Raw genomic sequence first — 19,590 nt, 5'->3', positions numbered from 1 at the left:
GAGCATCTGCTGCTCAGGTCACATCACCTGGAGAGTGTAGGTGGCTATGACCCTCTCTGTTCAGTTGTGGCTTCCTTTCTTGAAGCATCAGCTGTGTGCTGTGCTTTCTGCCAGGGCTCCCGCCAGGTCTTCGACATAGATGTTTTCCTCAAAGCTCATGACACGGTGTGCATGAACTGTCGTGGGGAGCACCCTTGGGTCTTGACCAACCTATTAAGTCAACTAAGCAAGGCCCAGGTATAAGTGGCAAAACCAGACCCTAAACCCTCAGTTGCTTCCCATCTGTTTCACATTGTTTCCTGATTCTATCTGCTGGAAAACAGACAACAGCTACCTGCCCGGATGTGGTCTGAAGTCACATCCTCTATCTCTCCACCTCCCTCCCCAGCACCTCCTGGACCCTGGCTCAGGGCTGTACTGCTTCCTGTGTGTCCCTCACGGGTCCTGTGAAACCCCCTCTCCCAACAGCCCCATGAGCTCCAGCCTGTGCATTGTCTGTTTGGTGCAGGGATGAACCTGATCCCACTTCCTCCTCTGGTACCCCATGGGATCTTCGCAGCTGTGGTCAGAGTAGTTGGTGACCACCCCAGTCCCTGGCGCACCTGAAGTGCCAGAAAGCGGATGCCCCTTGAATTGCATGGCTAAGGGTGCACAGTGCCCACTGGGCTCTGAGCCTCCACCTGGAGCTGCGCGGTTCAGGTCATGCTCATGAGCACAGCTTTTCTCATACAGAATTATAAGGAGAGTGTTTCATCTGAAACATGGACCTGAGAGATAAGTGCCAGCCAGGGATGGAAGGGACGGGGCTGAGGAAGGTGGCTCCTCAGGAACCGGGAAGGTGGCTCAGCTGAGGAAGGACGTATTGCTCTCAGTGGCCCACAGCATGTTTGGGTCTCTGAGAAGGGCTCCCCAGGATCAGCTGTGCGGGAACGCTATGCACCTTCTCCAGGCAACCTGGCCAATAGCAGCCATTGGCTGGGATCACACTCTCAGGACAGCCCATGTATTTGTATTTGAGTCTCACAAAAACCCTATGAAGAGTATATTTTTGTCCCTTTTTCACAAAGGAGGAAATATGCTCAGGGAAGTTTACATTATCCAGAGTCACACAGCCAGGAAAGGTGAGTTGGGAATTTGAACCTGCAGAGCCTTGAACTTAATGACTCTGCCCTCCTGTCTGTTGTTGGACACCATGGCCCAGATCTGGTGCCATCGCAACCCATCCCCATCCCTGGAAACTGCCCCTTTTTTGTGGATCGTGAGTTCATGTTGGGCTATGACTCTGCTTCCCTAGGGGGCCAGGGACCCAGGTCTCTGCCTGGGTGGCTCTCTGCTTCTGGTCCCAGAAAGGCAGGGTCAGATGGCCTCCACATCCTGCATGCTGTGGCCTAGGCAGACCTTCCAGTCGGCGGGCTCCCCCTCGCATAGCAGCCGGGGCAGCCTAGCTCTCTATCATGCTGCTCCGCCTGCAAGAGCCCCTCCTCATCCACACACTCAGTGGTTCAGGCATCCCTTCCCACTTGCGGGTCTGCTCCCAGTGCCCGAGCTTCCACATGGGGTTCTCACCATGCCACTGGAGCTCTCTGGCTCTTTTCTGCATTCCCTCTGGTATTAGCCTCAGTTTCTCCATTTACTGGGCTCATGACTGAGGGCAGGGATTGAGTCCTTCCAGGTCTCAGTGTCCTGGCCTTTAAAAGGGGACTAGTGACACCTCTGGATTTCTGTTAGGATCAAAAAGAGCTTGCACACAATGTGTGGCACTGATCATACCTCGTCTACCATACTGGAAATCCCTGCCAGACAGAAACCATAGACCACGTTCCTAAATTTCTGTGTTCTCCTCTCCCAGGCCCACCCTACACCTACATTTACCAGTGCCGGGTCCCTGGATGCAAATGGCACATGTGACCTGGAGAGTATGTATGTGAGCAGAGGAGTGCATGCAACACCTGCAGCGCGCACACACACACACACACACACACACACACACTCACTGAGGTGACCCAGGTACACTGGGCTCTTGGTCCCCAGCAGCCTCACACAGGATGTGGTGCCTGTCTGAGCAGTTCTGCAGCTACTGGTGGCTGGGACGTCATTGCTCTGGATCAAGATGGGTGCATGGGGCACAGGAAGGGGCCTTGCTCCGCTGCCGGCTCCACCCTGTCTGACTCACAGGTCTGTGGCCTGATTTTAAACTGCCCTAACATGCCAGCCCAGGAAGTCATCCCATGGTGGGGTCCCACATTCTGACAGATGCCACATGAGGATAATGACCTGTGCTTCCTGATCATTTCCAAAAGGGGGGGTCTTCCCACAGATTTCCATATGGCCTGCACGTGCATTCGTGCTCCTTGGCCCTGTCCCCAAATGGTCCAAGGTGTTGGCATTACCTTATGAAAGTATGCTGCTGAGATCCTTCACACCTGGGCTGCCTGGCTCCTTCAGTCTGTGCGGCAGGTGACCTGTTCCATCCTCTCCTTACCTGAATATTTCCTTTCCTCAAACACAGAGTTTCAATCAGGGCCTGTGTCCTACAGTCTCTTTGTTTGCATTTCCCAGTTTGTAATTACACATTTGCATGTGTGATTACTGTCCAACATCAGGCTTTCAAACAGCCATCAACCCAATGAAGACGCTCAACACTAGCACGGGGCACCACCCATGTCCGGCATTCAGCAAAATTTTGTTCAGTGAACGAATATGTAAACAGATACCAAAACCCAGCACATAGCAGTGACTAGCAAGATGCTTACTGGGATGTTTGCAACCGTGCTTTTCACACTCGTGTGCACAGGAGTCGCTGGGGGTCTAGTTAGAATTCAGGTTGTGACTCCCTAAGCCTGGGGCCTGAGTTGAAGGTCCCAGGTGACACTCAGTGATGCTGCTCCTTCAAGGAACACACTTTCAGGAGTTTCTGAGCTCCGGATCCCTGGGCCCAGCCCCAGAGGTGCTGGCTTCCTGGCCTCAGGTGTGCCAGACGTGCACAGCTCCCTGGGCTCTTCTGTTCACAGCCCTGGGCTGGGCCTTGCTGCCTTGTTTGTGCTGCGCCCCTAGGATCACACTGGATTCGGCTTTGCGTCGTTTTCTTTCACTGCCCACGTGGTAAAGGCTTCCTTGAGTCATTAAACCCACCAATACAGCGTGTATCTGTTGGCTTAATTATATTTCATCCTGGGGATGTACTTTGTTTGGTGAACTTTTACAGTTAACATTTTCTACTACTGTAAATATTTTTAAATGTTAATTTATTTTTGAGAGACAGAGTGCGAACAGGGAGAGAGAGAGGGAGAGACAGAGACAGACAGAATCTGAAGTAGGCTCCATGCTCAGAGCTGTCAGCACAGAGCCCCAGTGGGGCCCGAACCCACGAACCGTGAGATCATGACCTGAGCCCAAGTCGGATGCCCAACCGACTGAGCCACCCAAGCGCCCCAAAACTACTGTATTTTGATGAACGTTTTCCTTGAAAATCTCTGTTTCTGATGACTTCCCGCGATTGCTCTCACCAGAGAGGCCTGGAGGCGGGGCCTCACTGGGAGGTGTTCAGGGGGTGCGGTCTCAGAGCCTGGGTGGGCGGGGCCCGAGCTGGAGGCGGGGCGTCGGTGGAGCCCTGCAGTTTCGCCTCGGAGGGAGCGGGCCTGGGACGCAGGGCCCCTAACGCGGGGGGGGGGGGGGGGGGGGGGGGGGGGGGGGGGGGGGGGGGGGGGGGGGGGGGGGGGGGGGGGGGGGGGGGGGGGGTAGGCTCCGGGAGCTGCAGCGATAACCAGGGTAAAGTGAGTGTGGCATTTTAGGTCTGGGTTTGTCGTGCGTGAAAGGACAGAGTAGCCCCCCTGGATGCCCCTCGGGAGTATCTTTTATCCAAGATAAGTAACATCTTACGCTACGAGTCCCGGGTGGGTCGGCCCCACACCCCGGTCCGTGCGTGTCCGAATGAGATTTAGTGGCTAGGACCCTCCTTGGCCCCTCAAGGTTAGGGCAGTTTCGAGATAACTGAGGAGTCTAGCCCTGAAGAATTTTTTTTAAGTAAAATACTGTTCTGTGGTAGTTGTATTAATACAGTGACCAGGAGTAGAAGCGGCAGCGGCAGGAGGGAACCTGCTCTGTGCTGGAGCTCAGAGAGGATGGGGGGCTTGTCCCAAGTCCTCTAGTCCAGGGCAGGAGGAGCAGGGGCCAACCCATCCCGCACTTGGGGAAGAGACCCAGGTGGCCCTTGTGCCCTGATGGTCTGCACTCCTACATAACTCCCAGCAAATTGGAGAGCACACGCGGCCTTCTCAGCTTATTCTGGCCTTTCGCCGTGGCACTCACCAACTTCTAACATATTCTGTGACTTAGGTGCTGGTTATTTTTAGTTTGCTACCTGTCTTCCCTGCTGGAATTTAAGTTTCATAAGGACAGGCATTTCTTCTGTTTGGTCACTCCCTTCCCCAGTGAGTAGGAGAAGTGCCTGTTGCGTAGAACCACTCCGTGCATTTTCGCTGGATGATAAAAGCAGGAGCCATACATTACACTAGTTACTCAGTAAACGTATTTTGTACGACTACCGTATGCCAGGATGGGGGGTGGGGCAGGGGATGAAATGGAGACCATATTCTTCTTTTACAACTGTAAAGACCAGCACAGGAAAATATTTGCTTGGTGAATAAGTTCCTATTTGGTATTTTGGAGGAGTGAGTTCAAATAAAAGACACATGTCCCTTAGTATGACACTTTTGGAGAAGCATCCTGGTGATTTGGTGGTTCTTGGGGTCGCTGTCTGGTGAAAGGAAGCAGTGAAAGCTAATGATGCTTCTCAGACGTACTTCTCTTTTAGAGTCAGTTCTGCCCAAGGAAGGGATATGAGCTGGGAAGCAGGTGGGACATGGCCGCAGAGGCTCGTGGGAGAGTGCGTCTGCCTGCAGCAAGTGTGTGGTGGGTGATGCATGGTCACTAGCGGAAGGCACAGCCTGGTGTCCACGAACCAAGGGCTCCCGCCCAGGTTTATCCAGAGCAGAGGGCATGTGGTCAGAGAAACTGACTACCCTTCCTTCCTGGGAAAGTAATTTGGAAACCAGGCCTTTCTTTAAGAAACAGCGTCAGGCAGCCTTTGGGTGTGATTGAGACCCCATGACCTTTCCTGCCTTTAAAACTGGGCATTATCATTGAGCCATCTGAAGCAGGGTCACAACCTGATTACCACAGAGAGTGTGTGTTACGTGGCTAAAGACCCCTCAGTTTGCCTGTTTACTCACCTGTTTGCAAATAGTCATTGGGACATTGTCTCCTTGGTTTTGACGGTGAAAACCTCACCCTTGTGTTGGGGGGGTTGGGGGGACTGGCATTTGTCTTCAAATCTAACATACACGGGACAGGGCTGATGTGTGACATGGGACATGGTTTGTGACTTCATGCTTGTATCTCCTACTGCGTTCCTGTTTTGAGACTGTCAGTCAATGTCCACTTAATTAAAATTCTAGAATTTTATTTTAAAACCAGTTGACAGAAGTTTAATTCATTAAATCAATGAAAATTTGCGTGTCTACTGTATATTAGGGACTCTACTAGTCTAGAACAAGCAGACCCCATGCTCCTGGGCTCGTACTCTAGTGTGAGCTATGGCAGTTTGCTGCCCTAACTCATATGGTAATTGCAAATTTGTAAAATAAATAACCAAATTTGTGGTTCCCTGGGGTTTGGGAGGTGCCTTAGAAGTGACCCAGTTACTAAGCAAATTTTAACTGGTAAAAACTCTACCTTAACACCTGGCTCCTGTGACCTTCCCTGGTGAGTCTGACGATACCCTGTCACGTCCCTGTCTGTGGGTACCTTACAAACCAGCAGCCAAGTGACTTAACCTTTCTCAGTTCAGGGGCATCTGAGAGTTAGAGATTCCTCCCTTACAAGACCAGGAGCATCCAGAAAAAGAATGTTTTCAAAATATAGAAGATAAGTGGGAAAAAAAAAAAAACCTCCAGAGTTGACCAGTGTGGATAGCATGCTACCATTTATTTAGAAAAGAAGGAATATAGATACAGTTCACATGTGCCTTCACATGCAGAAAACACCTTTTGAAGGGCGCATACAACTGAAATCACCAGCTCCAGTGGGGAAGGGGCAGGGTGGCTGGGAGACTTTTTACTGAATACCTTTTGACTTTTGAGCTGTGTGATTCTACCCCTGTTCAAACCATAAAGAAAAACACACCAAACAGTGTGTAGTTCGAGTTTTGTTCTGTTTTTTTTTTTTTAGCATACATGTTGGAGAGGCCTCCACGAACATCCTGTCACACACTGCACAGGTGTCTCAGTGCAGTGTCCCTGCATGTGACCCTCGTGAGCCAGCCCAGGTACTGAACTGACCCCAGAACTCTGGGCTCCACATGGCACCTCAAGTGTCATACCAGAAACTAGACCTCGATTTTCCTCTTTTCTAGGCTTGAGATTAAAAACGGTGTATGTGCATCTCCTGCCCCCACAAAACTGTTAGAAATACAAACGTGTGAGCTTTTAATCCTCAAGTGATAGAAACAGTGATTAATTGCCTCCCCTACAATCTTCGCAGCATGTGGGGACATCACATGGGGTTCAAGCCCTGAGTGCCCTCTCTAGCTAGAAAGACACTGTGTGAAGCGGCCTAGATGAGAAGAAAGTGCTAGGTTTTGATTTCCTCCTCTTCTCTTTGACTTTAGCCCTCACAGAGGGGATGACCTTGTGCCACCTTGTGCCAGAGCTGCTTCTTAATCATCAGAAATGTGCCATCTTAGGGGCACCTGGGGGGCTCAGTCGGTTAAGTGTCAGACTCTTGGGTTTCAGCTCAGGCCATGGTCTCACGCCTTTGTGAGTTCAAGTGCACTGAGAGTGCAGAGCCTACTTAGGGTTCTCTCTCTTTCCCTCTGTCTCTGCCTCTCCCCTGCTCACAGTCTCCTCTCTCTTCCTCTCTCTCTCTGAAAATAAATAAATAACTTAAAAAACATTTTTTTAATGTGACATTTTAGAGTTTTTAAGTAAATGTTACCTGGGTGAGTGTAAGAGGAAATCTGGGAACCATGTTTTCAGTGGTAGGAAGAATGGTTTTTTCGGTTAGCTTGGAGTGGCAGCAGCTTAGCACTGCCCGTGTAGAAAAGGATCAGAGTCAAGAAATGGAGTCTTATTTCCAACCTGGAATCAAGGATTTGTGTGGCCTTGGGCAAATCTCTCACCTTCTCTGAGACCCTCAGTGTGAACTCTTGGAAGGGCACTTCCCATGGGGAAGCTTAGGACTTAATTGTGTGCATGAAGACAGCTAACCCAAACAAGCCTTTTGTGCCCTGCAGTGTCCTACACAAAATAGATTTTTTTTTTTAAACATACGGATAAGTGTAGAAAGACCTCATTAGGTATCAAGAAAAATCTTTTTACATTTTTAATATTTTTAACTTGGAAAATAAGAAATAATCATGTTAGTGGTAACAGATTATCCTTGGAGTCACATGACATTGATTGATGAAAATAGATTTGTATTGCCAGAGCCTTGGGACTCCAAAAATATCATTCATATAAAGTTTTAGTTTCTGAATTGGACAAGAGGGACTGAGAGCCTTTTGCAGTTTGGGGCCAGGGTGGAGATGGGTGTGAGGGAAGGCAAGTTCTACCCTGCTCAGAGTGCCTGCCCTCTGTCCTTACCAATTCAACACTGTGGACCAACTTGAACTGGAAAAGCTTGCCCTACCAGCTTGGACTAAGTCTCAGGACCCAGCAGTAATGACAGGTGGGGGGGGGGGTGTCCCCGGGGAGTTCCCTGAGTTCTTAAGTTTTTATCTTCTAAATTGATGTGTGCTGACAACAGATGCTTGGACACTTGGTCCTTTAGCGTTTCCTGTATGCCTAGAGCAAAAGCAGAGCCTCCATTGTACTTGGCCAGTGTCACTCTCTGGGGTTTCCAAGTTTCTGAATACAGCTTCCAATCAGTCTTCAGTCGGCTATTTTATTTATTTATTTATTTATTTATTTATTTATTTATTTTTTTTACGTTTTTTATTTATTTTTGAGACAGAGAGAGACAGAGCATGAACGGGGGAGTGGCAGAGAGAGAGGGAGACACAGAATCGGAAACAGGCTCCAGGCTCTGAGCCATCAGCCCAGAGCCCGATGCGGGGCTCGAACTCACGGACCGTGAGATCGTGACCTGAGCCAGTCGGATGCCCAACCGACTGAGCCACCCAGGCGCCCCTTCAGTCGGCTATTTTAGAAAATTATTCTTTGAGGTGAAACCTTTTTAAAAAATAACAGCTCTGTAAGCTATAATTCATGTGAAATAAAATTCACAACTTTAAAGTACACATTCAGTGGTTTTTAGTATATTCACAGACTTGTGCAATCATTACCACTACCTAATTTTAAAGTATTTTCTTCACTCCAAAAATAAACCTCCTACCTCTTAGCAGCCGTTCTCAATTCCATCCTGTCCCCAGTCCCTGGTAACCACTAGTCTGTTCTCTCTGTGAATCTGCCTAGTCCATGCATTTCACACAAGTACATCATACAGTACGTGGTCTTGTGTATCTGGCATCCTTCACTTAGCATGTTTTCAAGGTTCATCTTTGTTGTAGCATGTATCAGTACTTCATTCTGGGGGACAACACAGGCCCGTTCCACTCACAGGAGCTTGGCACTATCCAGGGAAAGCCAGAGGTCCCACACACAGTGTTGCCACTTTGGACCTTAGTCTGGCTGTGGGGTCAGTGTGCCTGATGGAGACCAAGTACACGCTGCCAGCAACTACAAATGTTGGAAGCAGGAAAATAAGCTGCCTCTGTAGTTGTCTCTTAATCAGAAGAAACAAATTACAAACAGGCAAAAGTATACTTTTCTGCCATTTACATATACCTCTGTAGTTACATTTAACAGTACTGTTTATTCCAGTTAATGTATAGTGGTCTTTTATTTCAGCCTCAAGGATAGCTTTAATATTTCTTGTAAGGCAGGCCTGCTGGTAACAGTTCTCCCAGTTTTTATTTATTTTGGACTGTCTTGTTTCTCCTTCATTTTTTGAAGGGTAGTTGTGCTGGATATAGAATTTTCAGTTGGCATTGTGCCCCCAAACATGTTACCCCACAGCATTTTATCCCCCGTGATTTCAGATAAGAAGTCAGTTATTCATAACATTGCAGATCTTTTATATAGGATGAATTGTTTTTCTTCTTTTAAGATTCTCTCTTTGGCTTTGGGTTTTACAGTTTGACTAGGATGCATCTAGTTGTGTATCTCATTGAGTTTATGTTAATTGTAGTTTGTTGAACTTTTGGATATGTAGTTAAATTCATTACATTTGGGAAGTTTATACACATTGTTCCTCCAAATATTCTTTCTGCTTTTTTCTCTCTCCTGCTCTGGGACTTCCAGCTGTGTTTCTTTGGATGCATGGTAATACGCCACAGGTCTCTGAGGCTCTGCTCATTTTTCTTCATTCTTTTTTCTTTCTGCTCCCTAGACTATACAGTCTCAATTGACCTATCCTCGTATTTTCCGATTCTTTCTTTGACCACCTCTGATTTTCTGTTGAGTCCCTCTGGACATTTTTACTGTAGTTATTATATTCTTCAACTCTAGAATCTCAATCTGATTCTTTTTTTAAAAATGATTTCCAGGGCGCCTGGGTGGCTCAGTCAGTTGAGTGTCCGACTTCGGCTCAGGTCACGATCTCACAGTTCCTGGGTTCGAACCCCACATCAGGCTCTGTGCTAACAGCTCGGAACCTAAAGCCTGCTTCGGATTCTGTGTCTCCCTCTCTCTCTGCCCCTCCCCCACTCACGCTCTATCTCCCTCTCTCTCTCAAAAATAAGTAAACATTAAAAAAAATTTTTTTTAATGATCTCCATCTCTTTGTTTTTATTCTGTGTTTGGTTAGACATTGCTTTCATGATTTCCTTCAGATCTTTAGACTTGGTTTCCTTCACTTATTTGAACATAATTATAATAGCTGATCTAAAATCTTTGTCTCGCAAGTGCAGCATCTGGGCCCTTCATTGGCTGCTTATTTTCCTCTGCATGGAGGCCATTTTTTTTTCTGTTTCTTGATATATCTCATAAATTTGCTGAAAACTAGACACTTTAATTTTTTTTCATGTTTATTTCTTTGCTGCTTTTTGTTTGTTTAGTGACTTTCCTGGACAAATTCTGTAAAGTGTATTATTTGTTATGTGCGACCACTGTTAGCTTCATGGTCATCTGGTGATTGCACAGAGGTTTCCTTACGTGAGCTCAACCAGTAGGTCCCCCAGCCTCTGCTCGAGGCTCTATGTGTGTGTCAGTTCCAGCTGCTTATGCTCCACTTTAGCCTTCACTTCCTGACTCACAGAATCCCAGGTCAACCAGATAGAGATTCTATAGCCTTCCTGGGTCTCTCCTGATCATGCACACAGCACTGCATGTGTGTGTGGCCTTCTGTGTTTGTAGGAATTTCAGAGCTTTTCCCAGCCTCCTATGGGTATCTTATTCCCCTCCATTTCTTTCACTGTGGTAAAATACACATGACATAAAATTTGCCACTTAACCATTTTACGTGTGCTCTTCAGTGTCACTAAGTACATTCACACGGTTGTGCAGCCGCCGCCCCCCCCACCTCCATATCCAGAACTCTTTTCATCTTGTAAAACCAAAAGTCTGTCAGTTAAGCAATAACTTCCCAGTTCCTTGCAACTACCACCTGCTTTCTGTCTCCATGATCTGATGGCTCCCGGGACCTCCTACAAGTGGGACCACACAGCCTTCACCCTTCTGTTGCTGGCTCATTTCACACAGCACAGTCCTCCAGCTTCGTGCATGTTGCAGCAGGTGAAAGAACACCCTTCCGTTTGAAGGCTGAATGACACTCCATTGTATGGATATATACCAGTTGTACCTGGGAGTTCTCTGTATATTCTGAGTATTATCCCTTTTTGCAGGCTGTTGTACTCTGTGGATAGTGTCTTCTGATGCGCAAAAGGTAGTTTTCATTAAGTCCAGTGTCTGTTTTTTCTTTTGTTACTTGTGCCTTTGGTGTCATATCCTGTAAATCACTACCAAACCCAGTGTCCTGAAGCTTTTGCACTATGTTTTTATTTAAGAATTCTGTAGTTTCAGGTTTTACATTTAGGTCATTTATCCATTTTGAGTGACTTTGGTAATGGTGTTGTTACATAAGAATCCAACTTCAGTATGATAAAAGCATTTTATTTAAATGTATATATATATTAGCATGGGGTACTGACTTTCTATTTTTACTTCCCTTTATATCAGGTTAAACAAGTTTCCTCTAAATGCAGACACGATTCGTTGGCATATAATTCTTGGTGTACTTACCAGAAATTGAAAAAGTGGTTCCAAGGATTGGGCAGTAAATATTGCAAGTCCAGTGGTTTCCAAAACTTTGCTTTCAACAGCGTTGAAAATTCTCCTAATTGTCAGCTAATAGATTATTAAAAATATTGTTAATGATAGACCACTCTATGATTATTTATTTTTGGCACATTACTTGGTAAGAGTCACAGAGCTGAGGTCTGGCATGCCTTCTGAGCCCTCAGTCCCATCAACTTACATTCACAGGGAGGAGAAGGAGCAAAAGAGCCAATGTTACTCTGACCTCATTTAGCAAAAACACTCCTCATGAAAGATTTTTTAGGTGTTTACTTGGGATGGTTAATAATTATTTATGAAAATGTGTAACTGTTTCAATCATGATTAATCATTGTGATGACTTAGGCTACAAACTTTCTACTGTAAAAAATCTATTTATTTTATGTTACTGTATAGTTTTGGTCCCTAACCCAGGCATTAAGTTCACCATCATAGCCAGCTTCTGAGCACACAGTTCACAGTATACAGTTTACATTCACACCGTTGTGCATACCGCCCAGTACTCTTTCCATCTTGCAGATTTGAAACTCCACACCACTGACACCAATGTAGAAATATTCTCCACAAATAGAGCCTTGTGGCCATGTGAAAAAGAATGGTTAATTCAATTTATCTGATTTTCTCACATAGAAGAGTGGCAGGGTACTCCAGCATGAATTATTATGATAAAATACTAGGCTTCAGTCCTCTTGGAGCAGTGTGATAGAAACAAGGGACCAAACAGAAAAAAAAGCCCATGTGGAATTTCTGATTGTTATAAAAGAGTTGGTTATTCTATTTTAAAATGCATGATGGTGACATCATATCACTATGGCATTTAGCTTTCATTGACTGTATTTAAAAGATCACCTGATAAAATATTTATTTTTAAAAGAAATACAGTATGCTGGAAATTATATCCCTTGCAACTATTTATTTTTGTTATGAAAAATTTAGATGCTAACTTAAAAATATGTTATCCTTTTTATAGTGGTAGTTTTTCAGAATTCCTCAGGAGGTATGTGACATTTGAAGACCACTGCATTAGTACATAGGGATCCCTATGCAAATGCCTGAACCAACTTTAAAGTTTTCTGGAGACCACCCTGAAATGCCAAGCCTCGCTATAGGAGTTTGTTCCCGCGGCAAGGCTCATGACAAGGTAGTGACGGTTGAGCGTCAGACACTCACCTGCTGTCCCACATTCAAACCTGCAGAACTCCACAAAGGGAGGTGTCTGTTTGGGAGGCCGTCTCCTCAGTCCAGAACAGGTACAACTTCAAAGCTAAGTGCTCACTAAGGAAAGTTTTAAGAAAAACTGACATTATGGCACCTGCCCTAGGTTGGCAGGCAAGTTAGACAGCAGCCTCAATCTACCTTTTCCTCCTGTGCCCTGCTCACAGCCGTAACATTTCCCCTTAGAAGGACCCAGATCCACAGAGTAAAGCAACCCACAGAATGAGAGTGTTTCAAATTATATATTTGACCAGGGGAATGAGCCAGTTACAGAAAGACAAAAACGGATGATTCCACTCATATGAAGTACTTAGAGGAGTCCTATTCATACAGACGGGCAGGTAGGTGGTGTCACCAGGGACTGGGAGAGGGGCCGGGAGTCTGTGTTTAATGGGGACGGACTCAGTTGCACAAGATACGAAGACACATGGATGGGGACAGCTACTCGGCAGTGTGAATGTATTACTGCCACTGAACTCTACACTTAAGTAATGGTGAAGATGGTAAACTTTAGGGGCACCTGGGTGGCTGAGTCTGTCAAGGATCTGACTTCGACTCAGGTCACGATCTCACGGTTTGTGAGGTGGAGCCCCACATCCAGCTCTGTGCTGACAGCTCAGAGCCTGGAGTCTGCTTCGGATTCTGTGTCTCTCTTGTTGTCTGCCCTTCCCCTGCTTGCACTCTGTCTGTCTCTCTCAAAAATAAAAAAACATTAAAAAAAAATTTTTAATGGTAAACTTTATGTTATGTGTATTTTGCCATAATAAAAAAAATTAGGAAAAATGCTAATATCCCATTTCCTACCTCTTTTTGCCAAACTTTGGGACTCATTCAACGTAAGAAGCATTGTTCACCATACTGCTGGATGGATTAACAAAGTCAGCCTCATTATGAAATACAAATCAGACTTGCTTTCTGTCAGGAAGCAGTCTGGATTCATTTTCGTTTCCAATGCACACGTTAAGACGTATTTTGAGGAAGGGGCACCTGGGTGGCTCAGGTCATGATCCCAGGGTCCTGTTCGTGAGCCCCGTGTCGGGCTCCATGTGGAGCCTGCTTAAGATTCTCTCTCAGTCTTCTTAGTCTCCCTCTGCCCTCTCCTCTGCTCACTCACTCTTTCTCTCTCTCTAAAAAAAAGTTTAAAAAAAATTATAAAGACATATTTTGAAGAAAACCACTAAAAGATTGGAGAAACAAATTAGACTAACCTTAGATTGACTGCCAAATGCAGGAGGGACTCGGCCCAGCATGGGCTGTTTCTCACTGCTCACCTAGGATGTGGCCTAATCCGGGGGAGTGAGTCAGGAGAGACAGCCGGTGTCCCTTAAATCAGAGTGAGTGCGTGGTGTCCAGTTTGGGGGAAGAATCAAGAATCGCACATGAAACTCAGAGGCATACGCTGATTTCATTGGACACCATTGAACTCTCCTTATGTGCTTAATGAAAAGAGGGTGCATACTGATAAGAACTAATTGCTCTGGAAGTTAGCTTGTATTAGATCTGAGATGGGAGAGATGACGGCTATTGTTGAAATAAATATTCATGATGTGACGACATAACCGAATCTGAAAAAAAGATCACATTAAACTAATGTAGGCTTGAACTCTTGTGTCTTCAAAAGTTTTGTGGCCCCAGGATGTAAGCCTGTGTGTGAGAGATTGTGTGCTGCTCACCCTGGGCCAGCCAATGGTGCGTGCTGGGATAAATATGGAGAAGAGGAGGAATGCTGACCTCTCAGCAATGAGGGAGGGATTTCTCGGTTTGCTGTGCTGTGTTCACAGGCCCCATCTCAAGATGGGCACCTCTGACAGCGGCAGAGTGACGGGGGAGAGCCTTGCCGCGTGGCCCTCTGGGCTGAGCCCGGAGCCCCTCCTCCCCTGACCCAGTACATGGGAGGAGGCCTTAGGGGTTGTGCTTGCCCATCGAAGGTGGCTTTTCTCGAACCAGTATTTCCGAATGTCCCACTGTCCTGCGTGCTGAAGTATGTTATTCCTGGGGCAATGCGGGATGGGTGAGAGGTTTGTTTTGTTTTTTAAAAAGGGAAATGGAACAGCAGACTCTGGTTCTCAGAGATCTGTGGCCACGGAGATTTGGAGACTGATTCCCTTAAAACCAGTGGTTTTATGGTGTGGTCCCCAGCCCAAGGGCATCAGCTTCTCCTGGGAACTTGTTAAAAATGCAAATTATGGGGCCCGCTCTCCAGATCAGCCCAGTCCAGACCTCTAGGGGCCTCCAGGTGATTCTGATGCCTGCCCACTTTGAGAACCACACAAACCCATATGGTTTGAGTTGATTTGCCCTTGACTAGTTGACATAATGTCTAGATGATGTAATGACTCGTATTGCATAAACATTAGACATTTCATTTTTGTGTATTTTGGAACCACTATAATTAGTTTTCAGTTGTGTTGAAGAGCACTGAATCTGTGCTGCCTGATGAATAAAGGTCTGTATTGCCAAGCGAGGGACAACAGCATGTCCTAATCCAGAAACCCTTAGGCCAAACAGAGGTGGTGTCCTCGGATCCCAGGATGGTTCAGCCCGTGGGAGGCGACCTAGGGTCCTTTCCTGGCAGAGAACTGTGCCAGGGCCAGGGACTGTCAGGAAAGTTGGGCCCTGGGCATCTCCCAGAGCAGGCGGAGTGAGTACCGCCTTTTGAGAGAGAAACCTGCTCTGTGTTTTGGGCGGGACCAGGGCCCACGTTCGTGTCTCCCTGAGATTTGTGAAGCCTTCTTTTTACCACAGTCCTTCCTTCTTTCACTTTTGCTTCCACTTTTGATCCTTTGGTCTTTTAAAAATACAAATCAGAGGCCCCTAGGTGGCTCAGTCCATCGAGCATCTGACTCTTGATTTTTGCTCAGGTCATGATCTCGCGTGGGGCTCTGCACTGACAGCACAGAGCCTGCCTGGGATTCCCTCTCTCTTGCGCTCTCTCTGTCTGCCCCCTGTCGCTCCTACATTTGCTTTCTCTCATTCCCTCTGTCTCTCAGTAAATACATAAATTTTTTTTTTAAAGCAAACGCAAATCATATCAAATCAGTTCCTTGCTTAAAATTGAAATTGTTCCAGGGCCACCCATTGCCCTCAGGAAAAATACAGAGCATTCAGCTGGCCCAGCTTCCCTCCTGCCTGTGAGTGTTTGCCCCTGTCTCGGGGCTGTGCGGACACAGCAAGCTGAGCCTGGACAGCCACCCCAGGTGAAGGCCCTCACTAAGCACAGGCTCCTGTTTCAATCTCGTCCACCATACTCATAATACTTTTTGACCTTGCTTTTTCTTCAGTAGCCTGAGCTCCAGCACCTGTCCTGTCCTCAGGACACAGGTCAGCGTTGAGTGAACTGATCCCCCACACTCCCGTCTCCCCTTTCCTTGTGTGTTTGCGGAAGCTCTATGAGGACAGGGACACAGTTCACCGCTGTGTCCAGGCCTCACGGAGGCTCAGGACGCGCTTGGCATGACGTGAACAAGCCTTATTTCCCGTCCTTTCCCTGCTACTTATGTCCCCCCTGTCTCTTGCATTGTAGTTTGGGGCTGAGTTCCGGAGATTTTCCTTAGACCGTCAAAAGCCAGGGAAGTTTGAAGACTTCTACAACCTGGTGGTTCACACGCACCACATCTCCAACACAGACGTGACCATTGGCTATGCAGATGTGCACGGCGACCTGCTGCCCATCAACAACGATGACAACTTCTGCAAGGCGGTCTCGAGCGCCAACCCCCTGCTCAGGGTCTTCATCCAGAAACGAGGTACCGGGGGCCGCTGCACCCATTTCAAACATGCAGTTTTCAGTTTTGTCTGTTGCTACAGAGCCATGCGATTCTCTTTTCTAGCCTGTGGTAGAAAAGAAGGTAACGTGTGTTTGGTCAACACCAGTTTATTAGAAAGTCTTCAAAATTTTAAATGCGTTTTCAATCTTAAAGAGTGTTGACTTCTGATTTTTAAAGACTGAGTAAGAAATACTATTGATGCTTTCATATTTTAACTGGATGCGAGTTCGCTAACAAAACGGCATTAGCCAGTAACCCAGGAATGAAACTTGTGGTTGCTAGTGTGTGTTTTCCACTGTCTTTTTAGGATTGGAAACTTATGCTAGCTTTAAATTATAACTTTGGCTAACTTTTAGCTCTGAGGGTCTAGCTTTGCTGTAACAGTATCATTTTATGGGAAAACCGGCTGCTAACGTAGGTTAATGGTTGGGAGGGCGTGTGCCCCGTTGTTGAGTCGGAGCTGGGCCTCGTGCTGGTCTCATCTCTACACTTGGGAGAATCTTCCCATTTCCAAATAAAATACTGAAGGAAAGAGACGCCTGCAGGGAGGCGTTTCCTGGCTGACTTGGTCGTGACTGGAACTTCTGTGCCCACAGCGAGCACACAGACCGCCCGCAGGGGACACTTGCAGGGTGACCGCCGTGGCTCGCTGTGTTGGCTGCAGTGGCCTCAGTGGGGGCAGGAGAGCTGAGCAGAGACCGGGAGCAGCAGCCACAGTGTTCGGAACAGAAGGAGGCCGGGACGCTGGAGGCCGAGGTGTATGGCCGGGCGCCTGGTTCTGAGGGAAGGCGGTGCCTCAGTCCCTGCTGTGGCATCACGTTGTCCCGAGGGGAGAAGGCGCACGTGCGGAGAGCTCAGGGCGCGCTGGCCGCGGTTCTGCGAACATTCTCTCTTCTTGTTTGTGCTGCTGGAAGGGAACAGCGGCAGACCCGCTGACCTCACCTTCTGCCTGGTTCTCTGGCACGAGATCAGACAGCTCTGCGTCTTCAGTCCCTGCTGAGCCTGGCTGTCCCGCTGATGGCACTGTCACTTCCGCGTAGTGGCTTTTGCTTCGTCCCCAGCCCTGCAGCGTTGCTCCGCTGCCTCCACGTGACCCCGGGCTCTGCCGCGTCCTCCTGCCGGCTGCCCCCCCCCCCACCCCCCCCCCCCCCCCCCCCCCCCCCCCCCCCCCCCCCCCCCCCCCCCCCCCCGCCTGGAGCCGCCCTCTGAGAGAGGCCCGCCCTCAGACCGCGCTAGCCAGTCACCTCGTGTCCCCTCGGCCCGTTCTCTGTCCTGTTACTCTGCTTCTCTGTGCCTTACTTAGCGGCCATTCTCAGGGCTCCTTGCTGGCCATCGGGGCCACGTCCCACCGCTCCGCCCTGGCCATCCCGGGTCACAGTGCTTGCTCTCAGGGTGTGGGAGGGTGAGCAGTGGGTGCGGAGCACCGTGTAAACCGGAGATCTGCACGCGGGCTTTGTCATCCATCGGTCACAGAGGGAACAAGTGTTGTCTGCGCGGAGCTGAACTGGAGGTGCCATCGAGGGTGCGCCTTTCCCTCAAAGTGCTGCTGACACCTGGCACCCCGTGCTGTGGACCCTCTAAAGCTGAGGTGACACAGGAAGCTCCGAGGTCTGTGTGCCCTCGAGTGTGTCCACTTCCCAGGGGCGGCTCTGGCAGCTCTGCCTCTTTTCAGCTTGCTGGCTGAGGCCCTGTGTCCTGTCTTCACTGTTCACTTTCCCTCTGCCACTGCCCTGAGAGAAATAGCTCAAAGTTTAATTGGCTGGCTTAGGGTTTCTTCCCCCGCCCCGTAGTGTGTCACCTGCAACCCGTGCCTTTCTCTGTCACATGACAGAGACCTCTGTCAGGGACCCCAGTTCAGACCCTGCCTCTAGCACCTTCTCACTGACTCTGACCAGCCGATCCCTAATGTTCTTTCTGGTCTATAAAATGGGAGAGCAGCGCCTACCTCAGATAGTTGTCATACTTGGGGCACCCGGGTGGCTCCGTCGGTTAAGCATTTGACTTCAGCTCGGGTCGACATCTCACAGTTCATGGGTTCGAGCCCTGCGTCGGGCTCTGTGCTGACAGCTCGGAGCCTGGAGCCTGCTTCGGATTGTGTCTCCCTCTCTCTCTGCCCCTCCCCGACTCACACTCTGTCTGTCTCTCTCTCTCTCCCTCTCTCTCTCTCTCTCTCTCTCTCTCTCTCTCTCTTTCAAAAATAAATAAACATAAAAAATTAAAAACAAACAAACAATAGTTGCCATACTTAAATAGGAAAGGGCTCCTGGGGTGCCTGGGTGGCTCAGTCAGCTAAGCATCCAACTCTCTTTCAGCTCAGGTCATGATCTCACGGTTTGTGAGTTCGAGCCCCACGGTGGGCTCTGTGCTGACAGCTCAGAGCCTGCCTGGGATTCATTCTCTCTCCCTCTCTCTCTGTCCCTGCTGTGTGCTCTCTCTCTCTGAAAATAAATAAAAGAAAAAAAGAAAGTACTCCTAATATTCACAAAGCTCAGCGCCTCGATTCCATCACTGGGGAAACGGGCTCTGCTCTCGCCATGCTCAGTGGACTCTTGCTGTAAATACTGTGTCCAGGTGGGAGAGGCGGGACAACTGTGTCGCTGTGGGTGGTAGGAAGCAGGAGCCGTCCTGACACCCTCCATGTTCAGGACAGACTTGCTAACTGTGTGAAAGGCAGTGCCCATCTGCAGGCAGGCCATCGCTGAGGCTACCCTGGGAGGTGACACTCGGGTCCCACGTTCTTTTCCTACAGCAGGTGTTCCGAGATGTCAGTCACAGCAATACTGTTTTCATGATTTTACTGCAGCCACCCTCACTCTGTCACTTACCTAATAACTTTCTGTACCGTGGTGTATATTTTAGGAGAAATCTGTACTCCTATCACAGGCGAAGAGCCATCAGCCTTCTAACAGATGTTGAAGTAAACCCACTGTTGTGTTTAGGAAACATACTTTGTCTGCCACTCATTAATCTCTTACCCCAAACCACACATGCACATCACAGTGAAACTTCAGGCCAACCTCCCTTGTGAATACAGATGTGGAAACGCTTCGACAAAATACCAGGATGTGGGAGTCCTATTCCCACACAGGAACTTATGCGTGACTGTTGACTGCCGCGGTGTCCGTGATGGCCAAAGGGTGCAAACGCCCCAGTGTGCGCAGACCGGCGAGTGCACACAAGACGTGCGCTGGGACAGGGCTCAGTCGTAGACGGGACTGAGGGGACACAGCTCGCGGGAACCCTGGAGGAAGGGGCAG

General features: G+C 48.3%; 1 protein-coding gene across 1 annotated transcript in view; it reads left to right on the top strand.

Moving 5' to 3' along the window:
- PARD6G (par-6 family cell polarity regulator gamma) overlaps positions 1-19,590 on the top strand; it is a 91,071-nt gene that overhangs the window by 10,333 nt on the left and 61,148 nt on the right. The window contains exon 2 of the mRNA XM_043559154.1: positions 16,090-16,312. Within this exon, the coding sequence (XP_043415089.1) occupies positions 16,090-16,312 (223 nt within the window). The remainder of the gene's footprint in view (positions 1-16,089; positions 16,313-19,590) is intronic.

Source organism: Prionailurus bengalensis, chromosome D3 (genome assembly GCF_016509475.1).
Source record: "Prionailurus bengalensis isolate Pbe53 chromosome D3, Fcat_Pben_1.1_paternal_pri, whole genome shotgun sequence".
In the NCBI taxonomy this organism is placed as follows: domain Eukaryota; kingdom Metazoa; phylum Chordata; class Mammalia; order Carnivora; family Felidae; genus Prionailurus; species Prionailurus bengalensis.
This window is presented reverse-complemented; position numbering and strand designations above follow the sequence as displayed.